This window comes from Fimicolochytrium jonesii, assembly GCF_025526975.1.
Source record: "Fimicolochytrium jonesii strain JEL569 chromosome Unknown EV422scaffold_21, whole genome shotgun sequence".
Taxonomy (NCBI): domain Eukaryota; kingdom Fungi; phylum Chytridiomycota; class Chytridiomycetes; order Spizellomycetales; family Powellomycetaceae; genus Fimicolochytrium; species Fimicolochytrium jonesii.
Genome location: NW_026515688.1, coordinates 183,412 through 205,550, shown reverse-complemented (window position 1 = coordinate 205,550; position 22,139 = coordinate 183,412). Strand labels below are relative to the sequence as shown.

Here is a 22,139-nt window from a genome sequence, read left to right as displayed (position 1 = left end):
TGCTGCCCGACGGACGAGACAGGATACAAGAGGAGACCCATTGACCCGATAGTAGTTTTCCCAGTCAGACCGGCGACTTCTGACTTCATCAGGCTGTACTATCGCTGGAGGGCCCTTGGAAGGATTCACGCTGCCTGCAATACCCCGAAGACACAATCAAGCAGAATCTTCCCTCCTGTCAAATCGCACCACACGAGAACGAGAGCAAACCTTCTTTCGTAAAGAATCTAGTCTGCAGGAATGGCAGGTCCAGGAATGACGACCCCTCAGAAACCCACTACTCCCGGGTCAACGTCCTCGTCGTCGTCAGGGAGCGCTGCGCTGCAGCCATTACCGACCCCGACGACAGCGACGCCGCGGAAACGCCGGTGGTCAGAGACCGATGGCGCGGACGAGTTCGCGTCGAGAGGGCCATTTGATAGATTCGTGGCGTCGGGGGTCAGTCCGCTCGCTACGCCCCAGCTACGACATGCTTTCAGGCACCACGGTGGTAGGTGCTCTTTTGGTGTTCACGTCAGCGGGCCCTTGGCTGAATGTTTGAATCTTCCGCCCACACAGGCACGTCACCACCACAACCACCAACACCCCGCACCACTCCGAAATCCCTGTACGCCAGCTCACTCGGGGTAGATACCAACATTGATGGCCGACTACTACAACATGGGGTCTCCCCCACTACACCTACGGCTCCCGAACAACTGACACTGGATCGCCTCACAGCCACGCCAACGAAGCATGGCGAGCGCGCGTTCCCGTTGGAAGACGAGAGGGCATTGACGAAACAGAGAATCATTCCAAGAACGCCGGAGAGAGTCCTTGATGCGCCAGGGATGCGGAATGACTATTATATAGACGTACTAGACTGGTGGGTACTGATGGTTGTCCTCTCGGAGCTCTGAATGTCTTCGGAACCTAACGCGGGATGATCCGCTCGCAGGTCCGCAGATAATATCCTGGCAGTTGGACTTGGGAATAAAGTGTACCTATGGGAGGAGGTACAGTGCATCTGCGATCATCTTCCATCCTGGCCGTCTCGCTTCGGCGTGACTGACCCCGTCCATTGTCCCACCATAGCACACATCCGCAATACACGAGCTCTGGACCGTAGACGAAGATGACTACATCGCCTCTTGCAAGTTCTCGCCCGACGGCTCCCGCCTTGCAGTCGGCACTAACGAAGGTCGCTGCGAGATCTTCACCGTCCCCCGCCTCAGGTTCAAAGAAGGCCGCTGCCTCGCCCGCATCCGCCATCGAGACGGCCTTGGCGCTCTCATCTGGTGCAAAAAGGACGACAACCTCTATCTCACCACCGGCGACAAAAAGGGCACCATCCGCGTCTACAACACCACCGAACGCCGCGCAGGCGCCAGCGCCGGCCAATCGCTGCAGCAACGCACGCATTGTGTTTTGGTGCGGGAGTGGGAGGGAACGCATACGGACCGCATCGTCGGACTGAAATGGACAAAGGACGCGAGGCTACTGGCGAGTGGCGGGAACGATAACTTGGTCGTTATATGGCAGCTGGAGAGGGAGACGCCGAAACATATCATTAGGGATCATATGTCGGCTGTGAGAGCGCTGGATTGGTGTCCTTGGGACGAGGATCTGTTAGCTACGGGAGGGGGTCTGGATGATCGGAAAATTCGGGTGTATACAAGTCGAGGTAAGCATTGGATCGTCCGTCTGTCAAGTATGTTGGAAAATCAGCGTTCTGACGATTTCACATGGACTCTAGGCGAAAAGCGGCTCGAAATCGAAACCGGCTCCCAGGTCTGCTCCCTCCACTGGTCCCCCTACGCCCAAAACCACCACCGCGAGCTCATCTCCACCCACCACACCCTCGGCGACCAGCTCATCATTTGGCACTGGCCCTCCATGCGCGAGGTCGGGCGCTTGCCGGGACACACTCAAAGACCACTGTTCCTCGCCGTCTCCCCGGGGGGAGAAGTGGTTGTGACGGGAAGCGGGGACGAGAATCTGAAGTTTTGGAAGTGTTGGGCGTTGAGCGATGTAGGGCCTAGGAGCGTTGGTGCGGGCGCTTCGGCGAAGGTGGGCGCGGGAGGGTTGTCTGCGGATTTGCGATAGATGCCTGCCCTCAGCGTGCACTACGTCGGGAAGGAGTAGATGGGATGCGTAGGATAGTCCGTAGGTATGTTTGCCACTGCGGGTCGTTGGGTTGTTGTAGAAGATTGTGTCTCGTTTTCCCTGTACATACGTAGATGTTTCTCCTTGCCTTACCATCTGTGTTTCCTTCTAATTGTAAATTTAATTCTCGTTGCGTACGCGGCATAGAAGATGCAAGCTCACTCGAGCCTTCTTTCCAACGCTATATACAATAGTGATGCTCTATAACTTAGTCTAAGCAAACGATGCTCCGTATTCCACATCATCTGATCCCTCCCCCCTGAAAACCAGCCCAACGCGTTCCATCCGACAATCTCCGACCCAAAAACCTAAACGCCGCCGTCATCCTCACAGGCCAACTTCATAGCTCGGCTAGCATCCGCTGCACCGATTGGTAATAGTCGGGGGAGAGGTACTCCTTCAGCTCCTGCTTGGTGGCCCATGCGTGGTCCTCGACAAGTTTTGGATTCGCGGATATCTTGCCGGATAGGATGTGAGCTTTCATGTAGAAAACCTGGAAAGACCACGAGTCAACACTGATGCGAGCGGGGAAAAAACCAGGATGCCTCGCATTGCTGGGTAAATAAAAAACAATGTGCAATGGAACAAAGCAACGCACCTTCTCCTTATCCCCCTTCCAAACCCCGACAGGCGTGTTCCCGACCACCCACGTCTCCAAATCCTTCCCAACCTCGGTCCGCAAATGCCTCGCCGCACCCTCACTCAAAACCTCCTGCCCCTCCAACTTCCCCGCCGGAAATCTCCACCCGCCATCCTTCCGCTTCACCACAAGGTACAACGTCCTTTCCAACGCCCTGTCCAACGATTTCATATCCCGTACTTCATCCGCTTTCGTCCGCCGGGGCGCAATCTCGTCTGTCGATAACTCGTCGCGGGGCTGCACGAGCGGGATCTTCTCACCCTCCTCCACTGTCACCGTCTCCGCCTGTTGCTCCTGGGCATCCACCCACCGCTTCTCGGCCGTGCTCCCCTTTTTGAAATAGAAGGAAGGGTCGAATGGCCGGGATTCGGAGTGCTCCAGACTGTCACGGTAGGCGAGGTAGGCGTGCTCGAATTCGCTGAGGGTGCGGAGGATTATGGGGTTGCGTTTGAGGAGGATGCCGACGTGCGGGGTGGAGGGCGCGGCGGTGGCGAGATGCCGTTTGAGGAGGTGGATGGGGGATGGGCGGGGAAGCATGGTTGCGAAAATGGCAGGCGGGGACTCCACTGGACCACTTTTTCTTGTTGCGTATGATACCGGAGTGCCGTTTGAAGTGACTGCTGGCGGTGTTGATCGTTCTCACGTCGTGCTGTTTGGTGTCGATGCCAACGTTCGTGACTTCTCGCAGAGGTTTGGTTGTCCTCTGGGTTGTCCTGCTCCTAGCCGCCCAGTCACGTGATCCGGCCAACAATTCTACGCGGGATTAACTCCGACGGGGTGGGCACGATTGTCAGTATATGGATGCGAGTGAGCGAGATAAATAATAGGACTCTATCATTGCTCACTGTTGGCAAGTGAAGCAACGAAAATGTTACTCTGAATACAGTACATCAAGTCCATATCGCGGCGAGAGAAAGTCAAGTGTTCGGACTTCCAAGATGAGGAGAAATCCTGAGCTCGCCCGAGACTCCTTTGATGGGTCCAACCGAAAACGACAAAACTCGCAACATTAGCTTGGGAACTACTGGCAAAAAAATAAGATAGACATCCATGAGGTATGGTGTACACTAACAAGCCCTCTCGGCTCGCTTGCCTGTACCGCGGCCAGATTCGGCTATGGACAACGTGCGTCGGGGAGATCTTCCTCGAACAAACTTGCTAGGCGCTTCCACACCGCCTTCAGGTCGAACGTTAATCAGGGCGAAAGCCATCATGTCGCGCAACAACGCTTTTATCTCCACTCCAAACTCGATTTCGTTGGGAAGGATGCCGACGATGGTTTTCAGTTGTCCATAGCCAACGAAATGTGCGTAGCTGGGGTCGGAACCACCGCACTTTGATCCCGGCCATTTGTGTGCAAAGCTCCAAGTAGATGGTACCCAGGTTGAATAGGTCGGCTTGGCAACCGGGCGAAGGATCCTCATTCTGCGGCGGTGGGTACGAGCGTCCATCTCGACAGGCAAAGTTCAGATCACGTCGAAGGTCTTTTGGCGCAGCTTATTCGCAAAGAACCGGGGTGCGGCACTCCGTCCACAACGTGTAACATCACATTGCAGGTTATTAAGTCTATGTCTTGAATCTCTGCCCTGTGCAACGCTGTGACGGCCGATGCCATGCAAAGCGTCATTCACGATCTCCCCCCACCAAGCTTGATCATTGTCCGCCAGAAAGCGTTCCAAGTCGTGCTGTGCCCAGGGCCGCAGGATAAAGATAATTTTCATCGTCTTGCTTGTACAAGGCGCGCAGCTGGACCAGATGCGGGTGGTCCGGAGCATGATGCAAGGCCTGCACTTCTTGGTACTGTACATCCATGACTCTTTATCTCTCTCCTTCCAATCACTGTAGATATCGACGCGCTTCCTTGTAAGCACTTCAGCTATTCCGTTCTCCTTGACTTCGTCGAAAACAACGAGAGCGGAGTTGTCATCCCTCCTTGTCCTCCATGGCAAAGAACATCACCAAAAGGACCACATCCCATGACGATAAATATCTGTCTTCCTTGGGACGGAAAACACGGCGCGAACCGAACCCCCGCCAAACTCTTCCGCAACCTCGTGGGTGAACTTGCGATGCCCCAGCCGCTTTTGTTCCAAGGGAAGGTGCTGATCTCGGAGGTTGGTTTGGAGGAAGCCCATGATTGAACCATTAGACAATTGGGAGCTCTGCAAATTGGCGTAGGTGACACGTATATGCTTCCCGAGAGTAGCGATCGCGCGAAATCAGCGTGCTCGGCATGGTGCGGTTTTCGGGGGCGCTAAGATCGACGCCAGGAAGCTCCGCGGACGAGACTTCTATGTCAGCATCGGAAGATTTCGTTCAAACAGCGCGGTGTAGGGAGAGTTGCTGGACTTGCACAGAGGAAGAGAGATACTCGGTATGGCCGAAGGTCGTCAAGTAGTGAGTGCGTAGAAGGGCTGTGGCTCTTATCTACAGCAGATGACTGTTGGAGGGGCAGAGAAAGCGTGAAATGAAACTAGACAGTAATAAGTGAAACGACAAATGAGGCTTCTCCACTTTTGCGTTACCGGCGATCGCTAAGCCTACGAGCTTTATCATGCCTCGCGCTGTCGAATTTCACCCTTTGCTTACGAAATGGACTGCGCAGTGACGACCTCGAAGCCTGGTGTCCGTTCCAGAGTCGAACTCACCCTGGGAAACCAGGGTAGCCTCCAACTTGACCCTTGGCGACCCTGTAATTGTCGTCAAAGCCTTGCAAAAATTAATATTGTCGACTTGAACCCATGGGTTTCCGATATTGAAGATGGAATCCAAACTTGCAAACTCCAAAGGGTCGCTACGCCCAAGTCAAGCTCCTCCGAAAGCTCCCAAGCGAACCAAGCCCGCAAGATGGAACCCGTTGCCGATCCTCTTGGAGCTTGGCATCATGGGGGTCTGCATTGCCAGTCTCGCCCTCGGCAACCTTGGCTACCTATCGCTAAATACTGTGCCGCAGAGCGCAGCGCATTGGAACCTATGGTCGGAACAACTCATAACCTTTGGATACGGAATTGTCGTCCAAATAGCTCTTTTGGGACCCCTTCAGCTTGGTCGAAAAATATGCCAGCTTTGGCTCGCATCGAAAATCGTCTCTCATGGCATTCCATGCCGACAAATGGTGACGGCTTGGTCGGCTATATACTGCAACTCGCATCGCGGAGTTGAGGACATCTGGCGAGGCTGGATTACGATTACTTTGTTTATGCTGACTGTTTATATCGCAGAAATTGTTGTGATTGGTAGGAATCTCTTCTGGCAGCATAAAACAGTCCGGCTGATGCTGATATACCTGTCCGATTCATCCAGGTGGCATTGGGTCTCTGTACTACAAAGCTCCATTGACGGCGGTGCGGTTCGTCTCTCCGGTACCATTACTGGGGCCGTTTCAAAGCAATATGACGACCTTCGAGGAAGGGCCTTACATTACCGAGCTAGCACTGAGGTGAAGTTATTCCGACAACTGGACCCCACGCGGTGGTGCCACCGTATCTCACAGTACCTCTGTGTCGCTCTGTAGAACGATCTTGAGCCTAGGTCAGCTCTACGATCCTATGACCTTGGATGGTTTGCTAATCCCAAACAGCACGCTCTCTGATTGCTCTGAGACGGGCTGCACGGGGACCAGTTCTGTTATCCTTTCGCCCATGGCCCCGTCAGCTTCGACTGAAGGTGCTTTCTGGAAGTGGCCGTGGCCGGGACCATGGGAAAGTACGGCCAGGAATGATCGTGTCATCGGAGAAGTCTCTTCGCTATCTGTCGACGTTTCGTGTTCCCCGCAGGCATTCTATATAAATAAGAGCGTCGTCGACTATTGGTACTATCAGACCAACGCACCGGACGGCACTCCCCTGGCGTATGCCAACTATGCCCTCGAGACATGGTACATACGAGGCCCTCAAGTTTCTTTGGTATCCTTGGAAATTGACGACCATGACGCGGAGCACTTTACACCATACGTGCTGGACGACAGGGTCTACTTTGGAGTTCTGACAAACAACCTCGACGGGACGGTTTTTGAAAACATGGACAACAGTGTATCCGAAGCGCACAAGGATCTTAACGCTACGGTTCAATACAGTACGGCTCTCTGCTCCGCCGGAGTCAAGCTGGGAAAAGTGGCTGGGATTATGGAGGTGTGGCCATTCGAACGCAAACCACTTTCCGCCGAGACAATTTCATTGCTCAGATCTCGATATATTCCTTAGATCCTGTCCGTGACTCCGTCGTTGAAAGCTTCGATATCTTCTGCCCAAAATGCGACCACACCGACATCGTATCCCTTGTCGAAAGGGACCAGCGGTTACCCGATGGCATTTTATTTGAGCCAGTTCGTACAATACGTCACCTGCGATATCCTTGGATGCTCAGCTGCGTCGGGACAAGTTCCATGGTTTGACACGTTGATTGGGATGCTGCAAGTGGATGCCGCAGGAAATGCCATCGTCGACCCGGCGAACCAGGTTCGAGTCCTCTCCGTTGTCAAGATGCTGAACGCGTGGGGGCACTATTTAATGGCTTTCCCTTTCACGCCGTAGATGAAGACTATATCCGTCTCTGTGGCACGACTTCTCGCCCTCTCGCTAGCATCATTTACGACCGAACTACTGGATCCGGCCACCAATACCACCCTCACAGCGGAGTATACGGTGAAATCGAATGAGATCAGCCATGATATTTACAACAGTCGTGGCTTCGACATCTTGCTCATAGTCGGCCTAGTATGTGGATTCCTCCTCCTGATCTGGGATGGCATCATGAAAGTGTGGTGCGCGTTGGCGGGTGATGAAGTGGCAGTTCAAAAGGTAAGGCGCAAATATGTTATTTTTGAAAAACAACTCGACTCAAGATTCTTTCTGCTTGCAGCGAGCGATCGTCATCGGGATGACTGAGAGCATTTACATGCTTCTCAAGGGTTTTGAGCGGAGTCAGCTCAACACTTTGCTACCCGATCTCTCCAAATCAACACCCGAGGGCGCCCGCGAAGCGGTGGATGGACAATTCCTAGAAGTAGACTCGGAAGTCGCAGGGCTCGTCGCCCGGCGGCCTCCCGATCGCGCGGGTCACAGTGTGAAAACGACGAAAGACATAACTGATGGAGAAGGGGATGCGTGAGGGTTATGCGTTCCTATGCTAGATGGACCCAAATGAGTCGGACTGACTGGGAGTGGGCGAGAGAACTGCGTTGCAGAATCGGGCACATATGTTCAGGAAAACGTCGGCGTCACGGCCGGATTCAAGAGAATGGGCAACCCCATACAAAATCAATAGTTCGTAGAGTTTTCCCTAGAACTAGATGAACTTCTAGAGATCGAGTCGAGGACTTGTTTCCGTCTCAAGCGGTCCACATTTGAAGTTGTCTATCACCTCAATCACAACATCGGCAAGCAGGTGGCATAATACATAACTTTACGCAGGTAGCTCACAGACTGCGTATGTACAGTATAGTACGCTACATTACCATTCCCGATCGCACACCCACATGGGCAAGATATTCCGTTAACGGGCGAAGAGTAGCGGGCAGACGGCGAACGCGTAAAAGCCGAGAGCGCAACTCATTACGTCAGCGCGCCCCACTTGTGGAACGACGGAAAGGATCGATCGCCGTCTTCACTTCGCAGCTTTCTCCCGCTTATAAACGCTTGCCCAGCATCCCCCCCTGCATCACAGCATCATACACTACTGCAAAGCTTCTTCCCGACTACCACCACCCTCAACAACCGCCAACAATGTCGCTCACAACCGCCTGCTGCAACCTGCCGCCCGTCACCTCCAGCTACACAAAGCAGGGTCAGGAGATCACCATCCCATCCAATAATGTCCCGACGCCCACGACGCCCTTCCACGCTTACGTCGCCCCACTCTCCGTCCCTACACCCCATTCCGCCGTCATCTTCATCTACGACATCTTCGGTTTCCACCCCAATGCCTTCCAAGCCGCTGACCGCATTGCTAACCTCACCAAGGAGACGCTCGTGATCGTCCCCGACTACTTCCTCGGCAAGAGCATGCCCGAGGAACTTCTCGGCGATATGTCTAAGCTTGTCGCCTGGATTGGGGAGAATGGGGACTACAAGAAGATCATCCGCGCACGCATCGTGGACACCGTCAAGTACTTGAAGGAGCAAAAGTCGGTGAAGAAGGTTGCCTTTGTTGGATTCTGCTGGGGAGCAAAGATGGCTATCCTTGCAGCCAGGGATGAGGAGGTCAACTCCCTCGTGGAAGTTAAGGGTGTTGCGCAATGCCACCCTTCTTTCCCTGCTGAGGACGATTACAAGGGAGCGCACTTCCCTGTGGCCATCTTGCCGTCCAAGGATGAGACCGACCAGCTGGTGAGTATATTGTTCGTGCCGTCCCTGTTATGCACGTCATCTCGAGCTGACTGGGAACCGTCTTTTCTTTTCTCAGGAATCATGGTACAACACCCACCTCAAGGCCTCGCAACCAAAATCCCTCCACCGTCGCTTCAACGACCAAAGCCACGGATTCTGCGCAGCCCGTGGAGATTGGTCGGACCCCAAGGTCGCTGAGGCGGCTAGCGAAGCCTTTAAGATTGTCGCCACTTTCTTCAACGAGATTGACTTGTAAATATCTGGTAGAACAGTGACGGCAGCTAAGCGATATACGATAGGGCAGGAGCATATGCACTCGTATGTAGACTGCGGTGTACACGACCATTTGAGAAATGATTTACAATTGAGAAACGTTCCGGTTGCATCGATGTTGCTTAGAGAAGTCTACATATCTATTCCTACGCCACTTGATCAAAAGTCTGCACCTTCCAATATTTCCCTAAATCCAACCGACGGAGCCCACCCACCCTCCTGTACAATTTTCTCTACTGAATACACTCGGTCGATCTCTCCGGGCCGTACCGGTTCCCATCCCCGACTTACAAAAGCTTCCGGATACTCGGGGAACAGCTCCAATACCACAGCATGTGGATCCGCCTTGACCCTCTCCCGCAGCTCTGGCCTGTTCGTCAGAGGCGAGCGCGCCGACACCACAAACGTCCGGAAAAGCGGTGCAGACGGTGTCGGCGACGCCCCAAACGCCATGGCGATATGCGCATCGACCATATCCGCCACGGCGCCTCGCCGGCCGGACAAGATCTCGATTGCCTTCTCTCGCGGTCCGTAATCGCTTGCCTTAACGTTCAAGTCATGCTCTTCCGGGAAGAACCTTGATGTTCGTAGCACTGTGATGGGTAGCGAGTGCTTGGTCGCGTAGATCCGACACAAGTGTTCAGCTGTGAGTTTCGTCACGCCGTAGATGTTGCGTGGCAATGTCGGTGAGGTCTCATCTAGCACTGGCAATGGTGGGACCTCCGTGTTGCTTCCGTTCATCGGAAGCGACCCTCCACCTGTCTTGGCGTAGAACGCCGCGGGCACCATAACCGACGTCGTGGACGTATGCACGAACCGGCGCACCATCGACCCGTCCGCCGTAGCCGCCTCCAACAAGTTCAAGGTGCCCGTAACATTCGTATCCACAAAATCCGAATCGGTATGCGTCTCCATATGCGGCCGATGCAGAGCGGCGGCGTTGAAGACGATCGTGACGCCTTCCATGGCCTCCGCGACGGCGACCTTGTCGGTTATGGAGGCGAGGAGGGTTGTGGTGGGCGAAGGACGGACGTCCAGGCCTATGATTTCGGTGGTCGGGTATTTGGTCTTGAGGGTTGTGTAGAGGACTTTGCCGAGGTCCCCGGCGGACCCGGTGACGAGGATTCGATCGGTTTTCGTGTCGGTGTGCATTTTTGTTGCGTTGGTGGGTGAGAGTGCTGTCGGTACGTATATTTCTGTGGGAGGAGGGCGACCTTGACCCTGTCTGCTTAAATATCACGCATATGGGATGTCCGAAATGTGGACAAGACGAGCGGGGAAGAAGCAACGCGTTGGACATGCATGCTTAGAAACGAGTAAGCAAATGAGCAAGCCACCCTGCGCCCCTTCTTGCGCCACAGCCGGAAACGCGCAGCCGGTCTCTCCATCACCTCACAGAGTCGCAGAATTTGGATTGAGATTTCGGTGTCTTTCCAACGTTTTTTTCGTCCGACATTCCCCGCTGCTCTAACAGAAACCACCGCTCGACACCAAACAAACAAACAAACTGGAGAGAAGCCCACAGGAATATCGGTTCTCGTCTGTCGTTGCACCTCCCCCTCTCCGTCAACCCATAGTCCCGTTGCAATGTCCAACTCCATCAAGATATTTGCGGGCAACTCGCATATTGAGTTTGCAAAGCTGGTCGCAAAGTGAGCTCGCACTCTCTCCTCAGCCAGTATGGGAGGCTGCTTGCCAAACTCACCTTTCTGTTACCGCAGGCGGCTAGGACTTGAACTGGCAAAGTGCGTCGTTCTTAAGTACTCGAACCAGGAAACGTCAGTGACAATTGGGGAGTCTGGTAAGGAAGTCGACCTTGGAATGGAACTTGTTCGAAGTTGCTTACACCACCTACACCCTCACTCAGTCAGAGATGAAGACGTTTTCATTATCCAATCCGGCTGTGGCGAAATCAACGACCACTTAATGGAGCTCCTCATCATGATCAACGCCTGCAAAACCGCGTCCGCCCGCCGCATCACGGCCGTCGTCCCCTGCTTCCCTTACGCCCGCCAGGACAAAAAGGACAAATCCCGCGCTCCCATCACTGCAAAGCTCGTTGCAAACATGCTCACCGTTGCCGGTGCCGACCACGTTATAACGATGGACCTGCACGCTTCGCAGATCCAGGGGTTCTTTAACATCCCGGTCGACAACCTGTATGCGGAACCAAGCACGTTGAAGTATATTAGGGATAACATTGAGGATTACAAGAATGTTGTGATTATCTCGCCGGATGCGGGGGGTGCCAAGAGGTGAGGAGAGGCCATCACCAGCATTGCTTTGGAGAAGCAAGAACTCACGCGTGAGTTGTTGATGACACCTAGGGCGACTGCCATAGCCGATAAGCTGGATTTAGAATTTGCGCTCATCCACAAAGAGCGCAAAAAGGCCAACGAAGTGTCTCGTATGGTTCTCGTTGGAGACGTCAAGGGCCGGGACTGCATCCTCGTTGACGACATGGCAGACACGTGCGGGACATTAGGACTGGCTGCCAAAGTGCTGAAGGAGAATGGGGCCAACAAGGTGTATGCGATGGTGACACACGCGGTGCTCTCGGGCAAGGCGATAGATGTTATCAACAAGAGTGTGCTGGAGCGGGTTGTGGTGGTGAGCTTCGCGTACTCAGATTGGAGGGGTGGAAATGGACGTCTCATCCACGACCTTCTGTTGGCAGACAAATACCATTCCTCACGACGATAAGAAGTTGTTATGTCCGAAGCTAGACACGATCGATGTGTCGTCGACGTTCGCGGAGGCTGCTCGTAGGACGCACAATGGGGAGTCCATCAGGTGTGTGCACCAATGCGCAGTTACCTGCATATTGGTGCGCTTGCTCATACGAACCCATTCCGTCCCACAGTTACCTCTTCAACTATGTCCCGAGCTAGATCGATCCGCCACGAACACAACATTCTGCATCCCCTCGCAAATGGAACCCTCGCCTGTTCCCATCACCAACTTATTTCATACACGCCATCCCGAATCTGTTTCTTATACTTATATATATAGATATTTTTGCCAATCTTCAACTTTTCTCTCGATTCTGTGTCTGCAAGGAGAGTGCAGAAATGACCGCGATGATGAACCTCTTCTCAGGCGAAGCTGGACGACGGAGATCCGAGGCGCATATCGAATTCGAATGAACACGAAAACTAAAGAACAATGTACAGAAATGGAAAAGGAGATGTCGCGCGCATACATCAAGCCCAACAACGGGAAAGTTCAAAAGTCCAAACTGGGGACTTTTGTCGGCAAGAACCGTGCAAACTGCTTGGACCGCTCTGAAGCAGACACCCGCACGTCGGTCCCGTTGCCTTCCACCGCCGCTGCCGCAATATCATGATCTTCTGGAAGTGACTCCGACCGCCGCTCGAGATGCTCACGCAATTGTAGCAGCAGGTCGTTCGTCTCGCCTAGATCCTCCATCCCGCTCCGTATCGCCGTCGGACCGGCAGTGATGGCAGCCTCCTCCGTCTCCCCATCTTCAAACTCCTCGTCGCCCGCGTGATGACCATGGATGGATCCGCCCGCACCACCCCCACCCCCGCGCATAATCTCCACCAAAATGCCCAAAATATCGCTCGCAGCCTCGCGCTTCTCCTCCTCGCTCCCCACCCGTTTTCCCGCCCCACCACCACGACCGCCAGGCATCGCGAGCCTCCGCTGCATGTATCGGTGTTGCAGATCGACCAGCATGGTGGATTTGGTCAATTCGGAGCGAAACTCGTGTTCGAGTTGGGCGAGGGTTTGGCGGAGGAGGGTGGGTGTTATGGGTGTTGGCGGGGTTGCGAGTAAAGGGGAGGTGAGGGCGATGGCGGAGGGGGCGATGAGGTCGGTGGAGAGGTTGCGGAAGGCTAAGGGGGCTTCGATGGGGGCGTTCGGTCTGTCCTGTCAAGGATGGGGTAGTTTGTTTCATCGTTAGCCTTGAGTTTCCTTTGCGTCTGCATGGGCCTCAAGTATATCACTCACATGAAGCTCCCAACCAAGCCCATCCTCCTCCCACTCGTCACCGCGCTCATCACCTTCTTCCTCGCTATCATCAAACTCCTCACTATCATCGCTATCATCTAAAGTCGCTCGCGCACCCGGCACCACTTTCTTCACTTTGCGGCCCTTCTGCGGCGTTGCATTTGGGTGGGCAAGAGGCTTTGTGCTTGAAGAGAGTGCCTTAGCTCTGGTTGTGTCGGCGGCGAGGACGTCTTTCACGCGGGCGGTGACGGTGTTGAGGAGATCATCGTAGGAGTCGTAGGATGAGGGAGTGTGGTGGGTTGCTGAGAGGAGTGGTGGTGGTGGGTTTGAGGCTGCTGCGGACATTGTGTTGCAATCCGGTGCGGGAGGAAGTGGAAGCACCTTGGATGGAGAGCGCCTATGTTTTGTGTTCACGTTTCCAAAGTCCGCAGGGGAACGCGTTTTGCGGGACAGCGTGTGGTGATTACGAAAGCCTGGGTCTGCATATGTGCCCTGACAATTGATCTTGCGCCTTCTCCACATCCACAGCGTACTGGACCTTGCAGAACGGACGCCTCCCCATAAAGTAAACCCAACACAAGGGGCTTGCATACCCGTCTCTCCCGCATACGCTAGTTAACCAGAAGGATCCACCAATCTCGCCGATGGCACCGTAAGTCTTGAGTTTGAGTAAAACCGTTCATTTTGGAGCCCTGTCCCATCCTGACACCAACGCTCAACTCTCGCGAACTCAGAAAATCAACTACTTCGAGATCGCCTGAGCGTGGCCGATCGACCCGTCGCTCCAGGTATGTATCCCTACTTCGGCTGGGGCATAACGTCCCTTTCCTTTCGCTGAAGGTTATGCTGAAACCCGAAATCCTAGGTCCCGATCTCGCTCGCCTTCGCGCTCCAGCTCCCGGTCTTCTTACACCCGCAGCTCGTATTCTCGTTCACGTTCGCGCTCGGTGTCACGGTCTCTTTCACGATCCCTCTCCCGGTCTCGCTCTCGCTCCCGCTCACTGTCTAGATCGAAGTCAAGATCACGTTCGCGATCGCCACCAGCGTCTCCACCCCAAAAGTCTGTCCGGCCGGTCGAGACAAGGACAACAAAGGTAGTTGCGACCGGATTGACGAAGAACGTGAATAAGGAGCATCTTTTGGAGATTTTTGGACACTATGGGGAGCTGAAGGGCGTGGAGTTTACCGAAGGCCGTGAGTATGCTCGCACCGTTAGGGAACGTCGGGAACATGCATCTCACTCTAAGCGGGTATCTGCTAGTAGGTCCCGAGCGAGGCAGAGCCTTCATCATCTTCAACGAATTAGCCCCGGCTCAGAAAGCATGTCGCTATATGGACGGTGCAAACATCGACGGTCTTGACATCACATGCTCCATCGTGATTGACTACAGTAAACCACCACCCTCGCCGTCTGCTCACGTTCATCCGGGTCGGCAAGCGTTGCTATCGCGTCCGGACCCGGCGCCGCCTGCATCAGCAACGCGACGACGGTCTGTTTCAAAGGACCGGGAAAGAACTTATGCAAGGAAGGGATATACGGGAAGGAGCCCCAGTCCATCCCGCGGGAACAGAAGACGAAGCAGAAGTCCACTTCGCCGCCGCCCGTACTGATGTGGAAGGTGACTTAGTTTAGGTTCCTTGTAGTTGACGCCCTTTGTACAGATTATATAAGCCACATAGCGAGGGGCTGGGGCGATCTCGTGGAAACCGGTGGTGGAGTTTACGCGTCAAAGTTCACATACCTGAGTTTAATACACACAACGAACTTTTTGTGCCTCGATTTAGTAACTATGCTTCCCGGCGGTAACCCAGATATAACCCGTCAGGGACAAAAGCCATGAGCGAAATTGCGTATAACGTCGTGGCTTTTTCTCTCCGGGCGGAGATGTGTGTTTTCTCCCACCGCTGAATTTGCCCTTTTTGTCTTGGGTAGTTTTCCTTCTTGCATTAATATCGAATACCCCGCAGAGCACGTCTATGATGTCCATCGACGCCGTACCAACTCCATCGCATCTGGATTCACCACAAGCGACTGGAGCGGCGGCGGCAGCCAGGCCGGCCGCCAACCGGACTCGTAGTCGGACGGTTAGCGGCGGGCCGGTCGCCTCGCACACGCTTCAGCCGACGCCTAGCGGCCTGGCCGCCCACTCCCACGCCCATCTCCACTCCGTCATCGAATTGCCCACGCCTTACATCGTCGGCCGCGGCGAGGACATCGACCAAGTCCTCGAAGCCGGGGAAGCTGCTCTGAAGCTAGCTCAGCAGGAACAACAGAGCAAGAGCGAAAAATTTGCCAGTTTGCGCAAACGCAGCAAAAGCTTCGGCGGTACGGTCCCGCTGCGCTCGAGCACGGTCGCCATCACGAGCGATATCGATGGATATGTTCGCGTTGAGCGGCGGCAGAGCACGATGGAGCGCTCGGGGAGCGGCTCGCAGCCGGCTGGGCGATTATCTCTGGCATCGCGTTTGGTGGGCGGGCTGAGGATGTCGACGGCACGGGCATCAGTGGGTCTTCCTTCGGCCCCACGGACGGAAAGCGCCCCGGCGGAGGGCGTGGTATGGGAGTCGATGATGTCGATGGCGATCGCGTTCCCGACCCTCGATTTGAATGTGACGGGCCTCTCAGCGCCGGTCCCCAGCATAAATCCGGAGTCGTTGCCGGAGAGTCACTACCCGCAGACACTGACGGCGGCGTCCGAGGACATTGACGTTTTAACGGGGATCGGCCGCGATGGTCCCATGTTGGGTATGGAACGGGCACAGAGCACGGCTGCTGCCGCGCGGCTGCGTCACCCATTCACGCAGGTGGCGGGGAATGTCGTAGGGCTTCCGGAAAACGGGAAAGCTGGTGAGGGCGGCATGGTTAAGGACGCGTTTGATGTTGACAGGATGTTATCGTGGGCGGATTTGTCGCATGAACCGGGCAGCAAAACTCCAGGCGCGACATCTAGGGAAGCGGAGGGGGCCTATGCTGACGGGGCTGCAGTTGAGAGACGGTCGAGTTCGCCGCCTCCGGGCGCAACGAGGGGGACCGCCGGGCGTCGCGGCAAACAGCAACAAGGAAGCCTACCTTCTGCGCCTACATCTGCCAGCCGACCGGACATACCCATACCCATTCTTATTCTCTCGGACGACAAACAAACCGACATCGACGAGGTGCTCGCCATGGACCCCGACCCAATCGCCGGTCTCGCCGCGTCCATCCCGCGCTCCTTCACGGACGCCGGCGATTTTGGGTTGTTGGACGACCCGGCCACCGCCATGCCACGAGCATTTTCTAGCGTGGCCACGTCTCCGAGCCGAGCGACTTCACCGTCCAAGGGCCTCATGCATCGGAGTCTGGACAACCTGCGGGATCTATATCATAATACATATACCCATCGTGAGCACCATCACGACGATGCAGCGGCGCACTCGCCTCATGGCAGTCCCAGTGAAGAGATTCGCGAGATTGCGGCATGTATTCGCGACGAGTCGCGGGGTGCTGAAGATATCAATGCGCTGATGAACATGGGATCCGACGCGGATGCAAGCAAAAAGCATCCGCACCACCACCAGCAACAACATGGTACCATACGTCGGCCTAATATGGCAGATATTGCGGGATTGATTGATGTAGGGGAGGGAGAGGGGACGATCTCGCGACGCCGGAATACTAGCAATGCGGCGAGCACTTTGGTGGGAACATCTCCCACCCGTGGATCAGCGGACAAAATGCTTCAGGAACCAAATGAGAGGGAGGACGTGCAGCAACCCGTCCCGGTCGCCGCTCAATCCGTAAACGACGCCCGCGAAGTCGTGCCGGACAGCCCGCTGACGCCGCTCGTGAGCTACTTCGAGATCGACCAAGCGGAAGTCATAACCCACCACACGCCCGCCTCTACTACTAACCCGCACTCCATTCCCACCACCTCCTTTGACATCGACCACTACATCTCCGGCGACGCGCCCGCACGCCTGCACGACCCACGCGCAGTCACGGTCGTCGGCCCGCTTGTGACTGAAGGTCACAACACGAAAGGAAGGAAGAGCCTAGGGGGACCAAACGCTGCCATTGTGAGCACGGCGGCGCTGGGGATTCGACCCATAGACGACGGCATCGGGGACCCGGCCGCGGCGATCTTGGAGGCGCGAGACACACAACTCGCGCTGGAGGAGCGGGAGGAAAGTGGGGGAGCTGTCATTGGGGGACTCGTGGCTGGGGCTGGTGTTGCGGGTTCCGCAACGTTCGCGCGCGACGCCAAGCGGCGGTTGACATCGCTGGATATCAATCATTTTATGGGCATCGCCGAAACGGTGGAAACTGATCACGAGCATTTGGCGCTGAACGAGGCTACCCGGGAGCGGGTCACATCCATCGGCAGGTCAAGGGATATTATGCAGTATGTGTCGTATGGCGCCGGACTGGATGCGGTCGGCGGACTGGATGCGGTCGGCGGACTGGATGTGCCCGGTGAGGAAGCCCCTCTGCTCGAAGAGCCTGTCGCATTGGCAGGCAAGGATCCGCGCGGCGTCGGGACGAGCGCGATCCTTTGTTGATGGAAAGACAATCGATGTCACGTTCCGGTTCCTGTTTCCGCTTGACATGGACGGACAAGCGATAAGTGCTGCGAGAGATCCATTTTCCTTCAGGCACGGAGGACTGGGCACGTTTGTAGTACATCATTGTCGTGAGAGTCGTTTTTAAATGATTGAATATAATGGCGAGCTGAGAAGTGCGTATATCTAAGGCTGACCAGCGGGCAGTTCTGCTTAGCTAAAACGATACGAGATTCTTCCTTCTCGTTATGTGATTTGACCCTCCCATCAATGAAGCAGCATGCCTGTCCACGTCGGCTAACCAAACATCTTATGGGAGGACGGGCGGCGGATCGGAGGCCTGTCCCACGAGCGCCGCCTGTCGTTTGTCCTCCAGGTTGACCGGCGTTTGGTACGCCTTCGCCCATCTCTGCCATTTCTTCAGTTCGTTCATCCACCGATCCGAGTAGGCCCATATACCCCATTGAACTCGCCTCCTCTTCAGCTCTTCTACATCGCACTCACAAGGTCCGTAAACGCCTTGTTTCTCCTTCACAATGGGGCAGTGTATCCGATCGGCATGCCGGTATCCAATGTCTTCAAAGTAATGCAGTTCATCAGGCCGTAATAGCAGCCCTGCTGCTACAGAGTGAACGGGGGCGTCGCCCCATCTCTCATGGAAAAAGTTGCCAGTTGCGTCGAGATACTCGAAGAACTCTCCGTATTCCCGTGACCGCAGCCAGTCAAGGGACCCGATTTCAAAATTGGACCAGAAGTGGAACCCACTGTAATCATCTGTGGTCTCGTTCCACATGAGCTTCAACGTCGGCGGGATGGATGTAATGTTTCGTTCGCGCATGTATGCTTTTACAGTTTTGCCCAAGGAAGGGATAGTTGCCATGAACTCTGGGGCCACAATGTTGAAGCCATAGGTTTTGTTGTGCGATTCCATGAACATGAAAGGGTCGTAATGGAGGGGACAGAAAAAGTCAACGTCGGGCTCAACCTGCGGTCAAACGTATCAGCCATGCGTTATGCCGCATCAGATTTGCTCATTCATGACAGCGTACCCTCCAATACCACTTGAAATCCTTCAACAGTTCGTGCTGAAAGAAAAAGCCGCTCTGGAAGCGACACATGTGATGGTAGCTTTCCTTATTCGCATGCAAGACACCAAGATCAGCCATCTGGCGCATGTCTTTCAGTGCCGCAGTCTTGTCCACATGTGCCGGCCATGACCAGTGCTCCTCCTTAACCTTTCCGAATCGCAGATAGAGGGTATCGTTCACAGATATGTTGACTGCGCGGACTTCTGACAAGAAGTCTGCGATCGTTTGCTTGAATTGCGGTTCCCAGTCCTTGTCGTTCAGAAATACGTAGGGGTACCGGTACCTATAGGACCACGCGCAAACATGAATTGGTCGATTCCATCGGGTTGCGACGAAGCGAGGTTCAACATCACGCACTTGGCATTGAACGTTGGCTCGAATGTTTTCAGCGTATGCACAACCTCCCCGGCATCGCGATTCCGGGCTAAAACCACGATCGCGGCATTCGCTCGAGTCCCTGGAGCTTCTTCAAAAACTCCACGTAGTCTCGACAGAGGGGGCAAGGGACTGCTCCACAGCTGGTAGGTCTTATTTATGATATCCCAGTTCCTCGTGATGATGATCGACAGGACAGGTAAGGCGTACACGACGACTTGCGCCCATCCTGGTAGGCGGGTGACTAAGCCGAGACAACAGCCATAGACAGGAGGTGGTAGCGAGTCAGTACACACGGTGGAGTTCTTCTGCTATTACCCGGGCCAGGTCCTTACGCATAAATCCCTTGGAGGCTGCCGGCCGCTCTTCATTCTGGATTGGTGGCTGCTGTGCAGTAACATCGTTCAGGGAGGGCGTTCTTGCTTTGTAAAGTGAGGACTCCGTCCGCTTTTCTTTCCGACGGGCCATGTTCGCAGTAACCAGGAACGCTGCCGACGAATACGCTCCTATATGGATGCTATCTGGTTGATTTGATAACGCAACCAGGCGTCAAACCACTCTCCAGGTCGCCAACTGCTGGGACACCTCTGAGCGATCCTGTCGCAGTCTCCCTAGAGTCCGGACTCCGGAGGCTCGGAAGTTCGGACGGAGGCGCGAAAACGCGAGAACGCGGGCCAAAGTGTATGTATATATATGTACTGTACAGTACAGCGCAGGGGCCCGAGGCGCGCGTGAGAGACTAAGAGAGTGCGTGCCCGTTCTCAAGGTTATTTCATTAATTGTCCGTCATTACGGCATCACGGCGCAGAGAACAGAGGAACAACACAAAAGCCCATCCCCCCCTCATCTGCCACCCACACACCGCCCATCAAGCCGCACGGTGGTGTCCAGACATCATAGCAAATGCACGGCCGCCGGACGCCACTACACGAGCATCATTCTAAAGCCACGCCGTCGTGTTTCTGTATAGCTACTAGGTCGAAGAAAGCCTGCACCCGCAGCGTGACGGCACGGATTTGCGATCAGCTGTCTAATCGCCCTTGCCGTGACGATGCCCTCTCGGATTTGGCCGCACTTGCCAGTCTCCCCGCGCACGTAAGTCATTGGCACCGTCGCTCATATATACTACCCACTATACACGCAACTCGCAACAGCAAGGACACGTTACATCTCCTTTCTTCACCTTTACAGGATCTTAGAACCGCGGAGACACACCTTGTGGAGCCGCCGACGAAAACGTCGGCCCAGTGCAGCTACAGGCCCTTCGGTTCGTCCGACGCCGCGTATTTTGACTTGGGCCGAGTCTGTTTCGCTTGGCGCCCCCAGCATATGCACACATCTGGTTCCGGGGCAGCGCAGCTATTAGGGCCCTTCGGTTCGTCCGACGCCGCGTGGTTTGCCGCCCCGGGCAAGATGTGTGCTTTGCGCTCCACTTGGTTTGCGTTTTACTTCTCCAACAAAATGTATGCACACTTTTGCCTCGCTATTTGGAATGTTGGCTTTAAACTAACGTGCAGCTCTTATTACAGCTGCCGAGTTGTTGGTCCACAATCATGTGGAGCCGCCAGCAAAATGTCGGTTCAGGGCAGTTTCGAGGCCCTTCGGTTCGTCCGACGCCTCGGGGTTTGACAAGGGTTCGTCCCTCTCGCTCTGGGCCGAGTTTGTTTTGCTTGGCGCCTCCAGCAAATGCACACATCTGGTCCGGGGCAGCTACAAGGCCCTTCGGTTCGTCCGACGCCTCGTGGTTTGACAAGGGTTCGTCCCTCTCGCACCGGGTCAAAGATGTGTGCTTTGCGCTCCACTTGGTTTTGAGCCTCCCCTTCCCTTCTTGAATGGTATGTACAAGGTTCCCTCCGGAGGGTGGCAGTCCGTGCAAGTGTTTTGCCCATGCTTTTCATGTTAAAAAAGTGTCTGACCCATATCTCTTTTATGAGCCACGCTGACGGTCAGCTAATGCTCGCACGTCCCTTTCTCAGTATCCTGTTAAGCACCACCTTGGCCTGAACGCTGCATCAAAAATGAGGACGACTCTGCCTCACACGAAATTGAAGGCTTTTATTATACGCAGGTATTGATGTACGGGGATCAGTGATGGGATCTCGGTGGCGACAAAATCTTGGCGGCTCACTAACAACAACGTATCCCGACGGCTGCCTTCTCTGGAATAGTGTCGTACATCTCCCCATAACTGTAGATCGCCACAAAATAACTTGTTGGTGTTGAATGTATGGCCGTCGTCGCCCCAGGCGACATCAATGGGCAGTTTAGGGTTATAGGTTTGGAAACCATGTTTCGACACCCATCCCTGACGTACCATCAGTGTTGTGCATCCCGTATCGATCAGAATGCGACAAACCTTGCCATTCAACTTGCCATGAACTACAAATGCACATCGTGCGATCAACGCATCGGGTTGCAGTTTCAGTGCTTCAGGCCTGGTCGTCAGAACGGTTTCAGTCTCGTCTGGCCGGCACAGGCGCGCCCCCGCAGCAGACGTATTGCTACAGTCAACTAGTATACCATCAGCGGACTCAGGGCGTATAGCCTCAAGTTCCTCTTCGATGGCCACCATTGCACAATGAGACGAATAAACGGTGTCTTTATTAAACGTCTCTACTGAAAACCCTTTTTCTGACCAGCGTCCCAACGCGGCTTATCCTTAGCCTTGTCGGACTTCTTATCCCTCTTCTTTTTAGGACAATCTCGCGCACGATGACCCATCTTGCCACAATCGAAACACCTCATGTGCGAGAGGTCTGGGCGTGCGTAAGGTTTAGTAGC

General features: G+C 54.8%; 11 protein-coding genes across 11 annotated transcripts; 7 read left to right on the top strand and 4 right to left on the bottom strand.

Moving 5' to 3' along the window:
- The first annotated feature begins 142 nt into the window (after positions 1–142).
- On the top strand, positions 143–2,236 carry EV422DRAFT_170559 (WD40-repeat-containing domain protein). The gene is made up of 5 exons (XM_053065079.1): positions 143–490; positions 559–865; positions 938–995; positions 1,075–1,663; positions 1,736–2,236. Exons 1-5 carry the CDS (start codon positions 241–243, stop codon positions 2,083–2,085), a joined length of 1,554 nt encoding a protein of 517 aa, XP_052923476.1. The 5' UTR covers positions 143–240; the 3' UTR covers positions 2,086–2,236.
- A 249-nt stretch (positions 2,237–2,485) lies between these two features.
- Positions 2,486–3,322, bottom strand: EV422DRAFT_551194 (uncharacterized protein; the record flags this gene model as incomplete). Its single annotated transcript, XM_053071819.1, has 2 exons — positions 2,486–2,638; positions 2,744–3,322. The coding sequence occupies 2 exons, from the start codon at positions 3,320–3,322 to the stop codon at positions 2,486–2,488; spliced, it is 732 nt and encodes a 243-aa protein (XP_052923475.1).
- A 1,971-nt stretch (positions 3,323–5,293) lies between these two features.
- EV422DRAFT_537352 (uncharacterized protein) lies at positions 5,294–8,291 on the top strand. Its single transcript, XM_053070905.1, has 6 exons — positions 5,294–6,021; positions 6,089–6,224; positions 6,300–6,915; positions 6,988–7,242; positions 7,318–7,584; positions 7,646–8,291. Exons 1-6 carry the CDS (start codon positions 5,547–5,549, stop codon positions 7,892–7,894), a joined length of 1,998 nt encoding a protein of 665 aa, XP_052923474.1. The 5' UTR covers positions 5,294–5,546; the 3' UTR covers positions 7,895–8,291.
- A 217-nt stretch (positions 8,292–8,508) lies between these two features.
- On the top strand, positions 8,509–9,367 carry EV422DRAFT_569569 (Alpha/Beta hydrolase protein; the record flags this gene model as incomplete). Its single annotated transcript, XM_053072781.1, has 2 exons — positions 8,509–9,111; positions 9,188–9,367. 2 exons carry the CDS (start codon positions 8,509–8,511, stop codon positions 9,365–9,367), a joined length of 783 nt encoding a protein of 260 aa, XP_052923473.1.
- On the bottom strand, positions 9,090–10,687 carry EV422DRAFT_537350 (NAD-dependent epimerase/dehydratase). Its single transcript, XM_053070904.1, has one exon. It carries the CDS (start codon positions 10,534–10,536, stop codon positions 9,544–9,546), a length of 993 nt encoding a protein of 330 aa, XP_052923472.1. The 5' UTR covers positions 10,537–10,687; the 3' UTR covers positions 9,090–9,543.
- Positions 10,688–10,971: 284 nt separating this feature from the next.
- On the top strand, positions 10,972–12,275 carry EV422DRAFT_498713 (phosphoribosyltransferase-like protein; the record flags this gene model as incomplete). The annotated part of the gene is made up of 6 exons (XM_053068038.1): positions 10,972–11,036; positions 11,106–11,185; positions 11,252–11,639; positions 11,712–11,994; positions 12,062–12,177; positions 12,248–12,275. 6 exons carry the CDS (start codon positions 10,972–10,974, stop codon positions 12,273–12,275), a joined length of 960 nt encoding a protein of 319 aa, XP_052923471.1.
- A 334-nt stretch (positions 12,276–12,609) lies between these two features.
- On the bottom strand, positions 12,610–13,701 carry EV422DRAFT_569566 (uncharacterized protein; the record flags this gene model as incomplete). The annotated part of the gene is made up of 2 exons (XM_053072780.1): positions 12,610–13,275; positions 13,357–13,701. The coding sequence occupies 2 exons, from the start codon at positions 13,699–13,701 to the stop codon at positions 12,610–12,612; spliced, it is 1,011 nt and encodes a 336-aa protein (XP_052923470.1).
- On the top strand, positions 13,543–15,210 carry EV422DRAFT_170250 (uncharacterized protein). Its single transcript, XM_053065075.1, has 4 exons — positions 13,543–14,008; positions 14,091–14,144; positions 14,222–14,550; positions 14,618–15,210. Exons 1-4 carry the CDS (start codon positions 14,001–14,003, stop codon positions 14,965–14,967), a joined length of 741 nt encoding a protein of 246 aa, XP_052923469.1. The 5' UTR covers positions 13,543–14,000; the 3' UTR covers positions 14,968–15,210.
- A 126-nt stretch (positions 15,211–15,336) lies between these two features.
- Positions 15,337–17,895, top strand: EV422DRAFT_569565 (uncharacterized protein; the record flags this gene model as incomplete). Its single annotated transcript, XM_053072779.1, has 1 exon — positions 15,337–17,895. One exon carries the CDS (start codon positions 15,337–15,339, stop codon positions 17,893–17,895), a length of 2,559 nt encoding a protein of 852 aa, XP_052923468.1.
- Positions 17,896–18,205: 310 nt separating this feature from the next.
- EV422DRAFT_508042 (glycolipid 2-alpha-mannosyltransferase-domain-containing protein) lies at positions 18,206–19,826 on the bottom strand (the record flags this gene model as incomplete). Its single annotated transcript, XM_053068709.1, has 4 exons — positions 18,206–18,880; positions 18,945–19,266; positions 19,341–19,587; positions 19,655–19,826. The coding sequence occupies 4 exons, from the start codon at positions 19,824–19,826 to the stop codon at positions 18,206–18,208; spliced, it is 1,416 nt and encodes a 471-aa protein (XP_052923467.1).
- Positions 19,827–20,149: 323 nt separating this feature from the next.
- EV422DRAFT_170231 (uncharacterized protein) lies at positions 20,150–21,179 on the top strand. Its single transcript, XM_053065074.1, has 2 exons — positions 20,150–20,821; positions 20,888–21,179. Exons 1-2 carry the CDS (start codon positions 20,262–20,264, stop codon positions 20,985–20,987), a joined length of 660 nt encoding a protein of 219 aa, XP_052923466.1. The 5' UTR covers positions 20,150–20,261; the 3' UTR covers positions 20,988–21,179.
- The last annotated feature ends 960 nt before the right edge of the window (positions 21,180–22,139 follow it).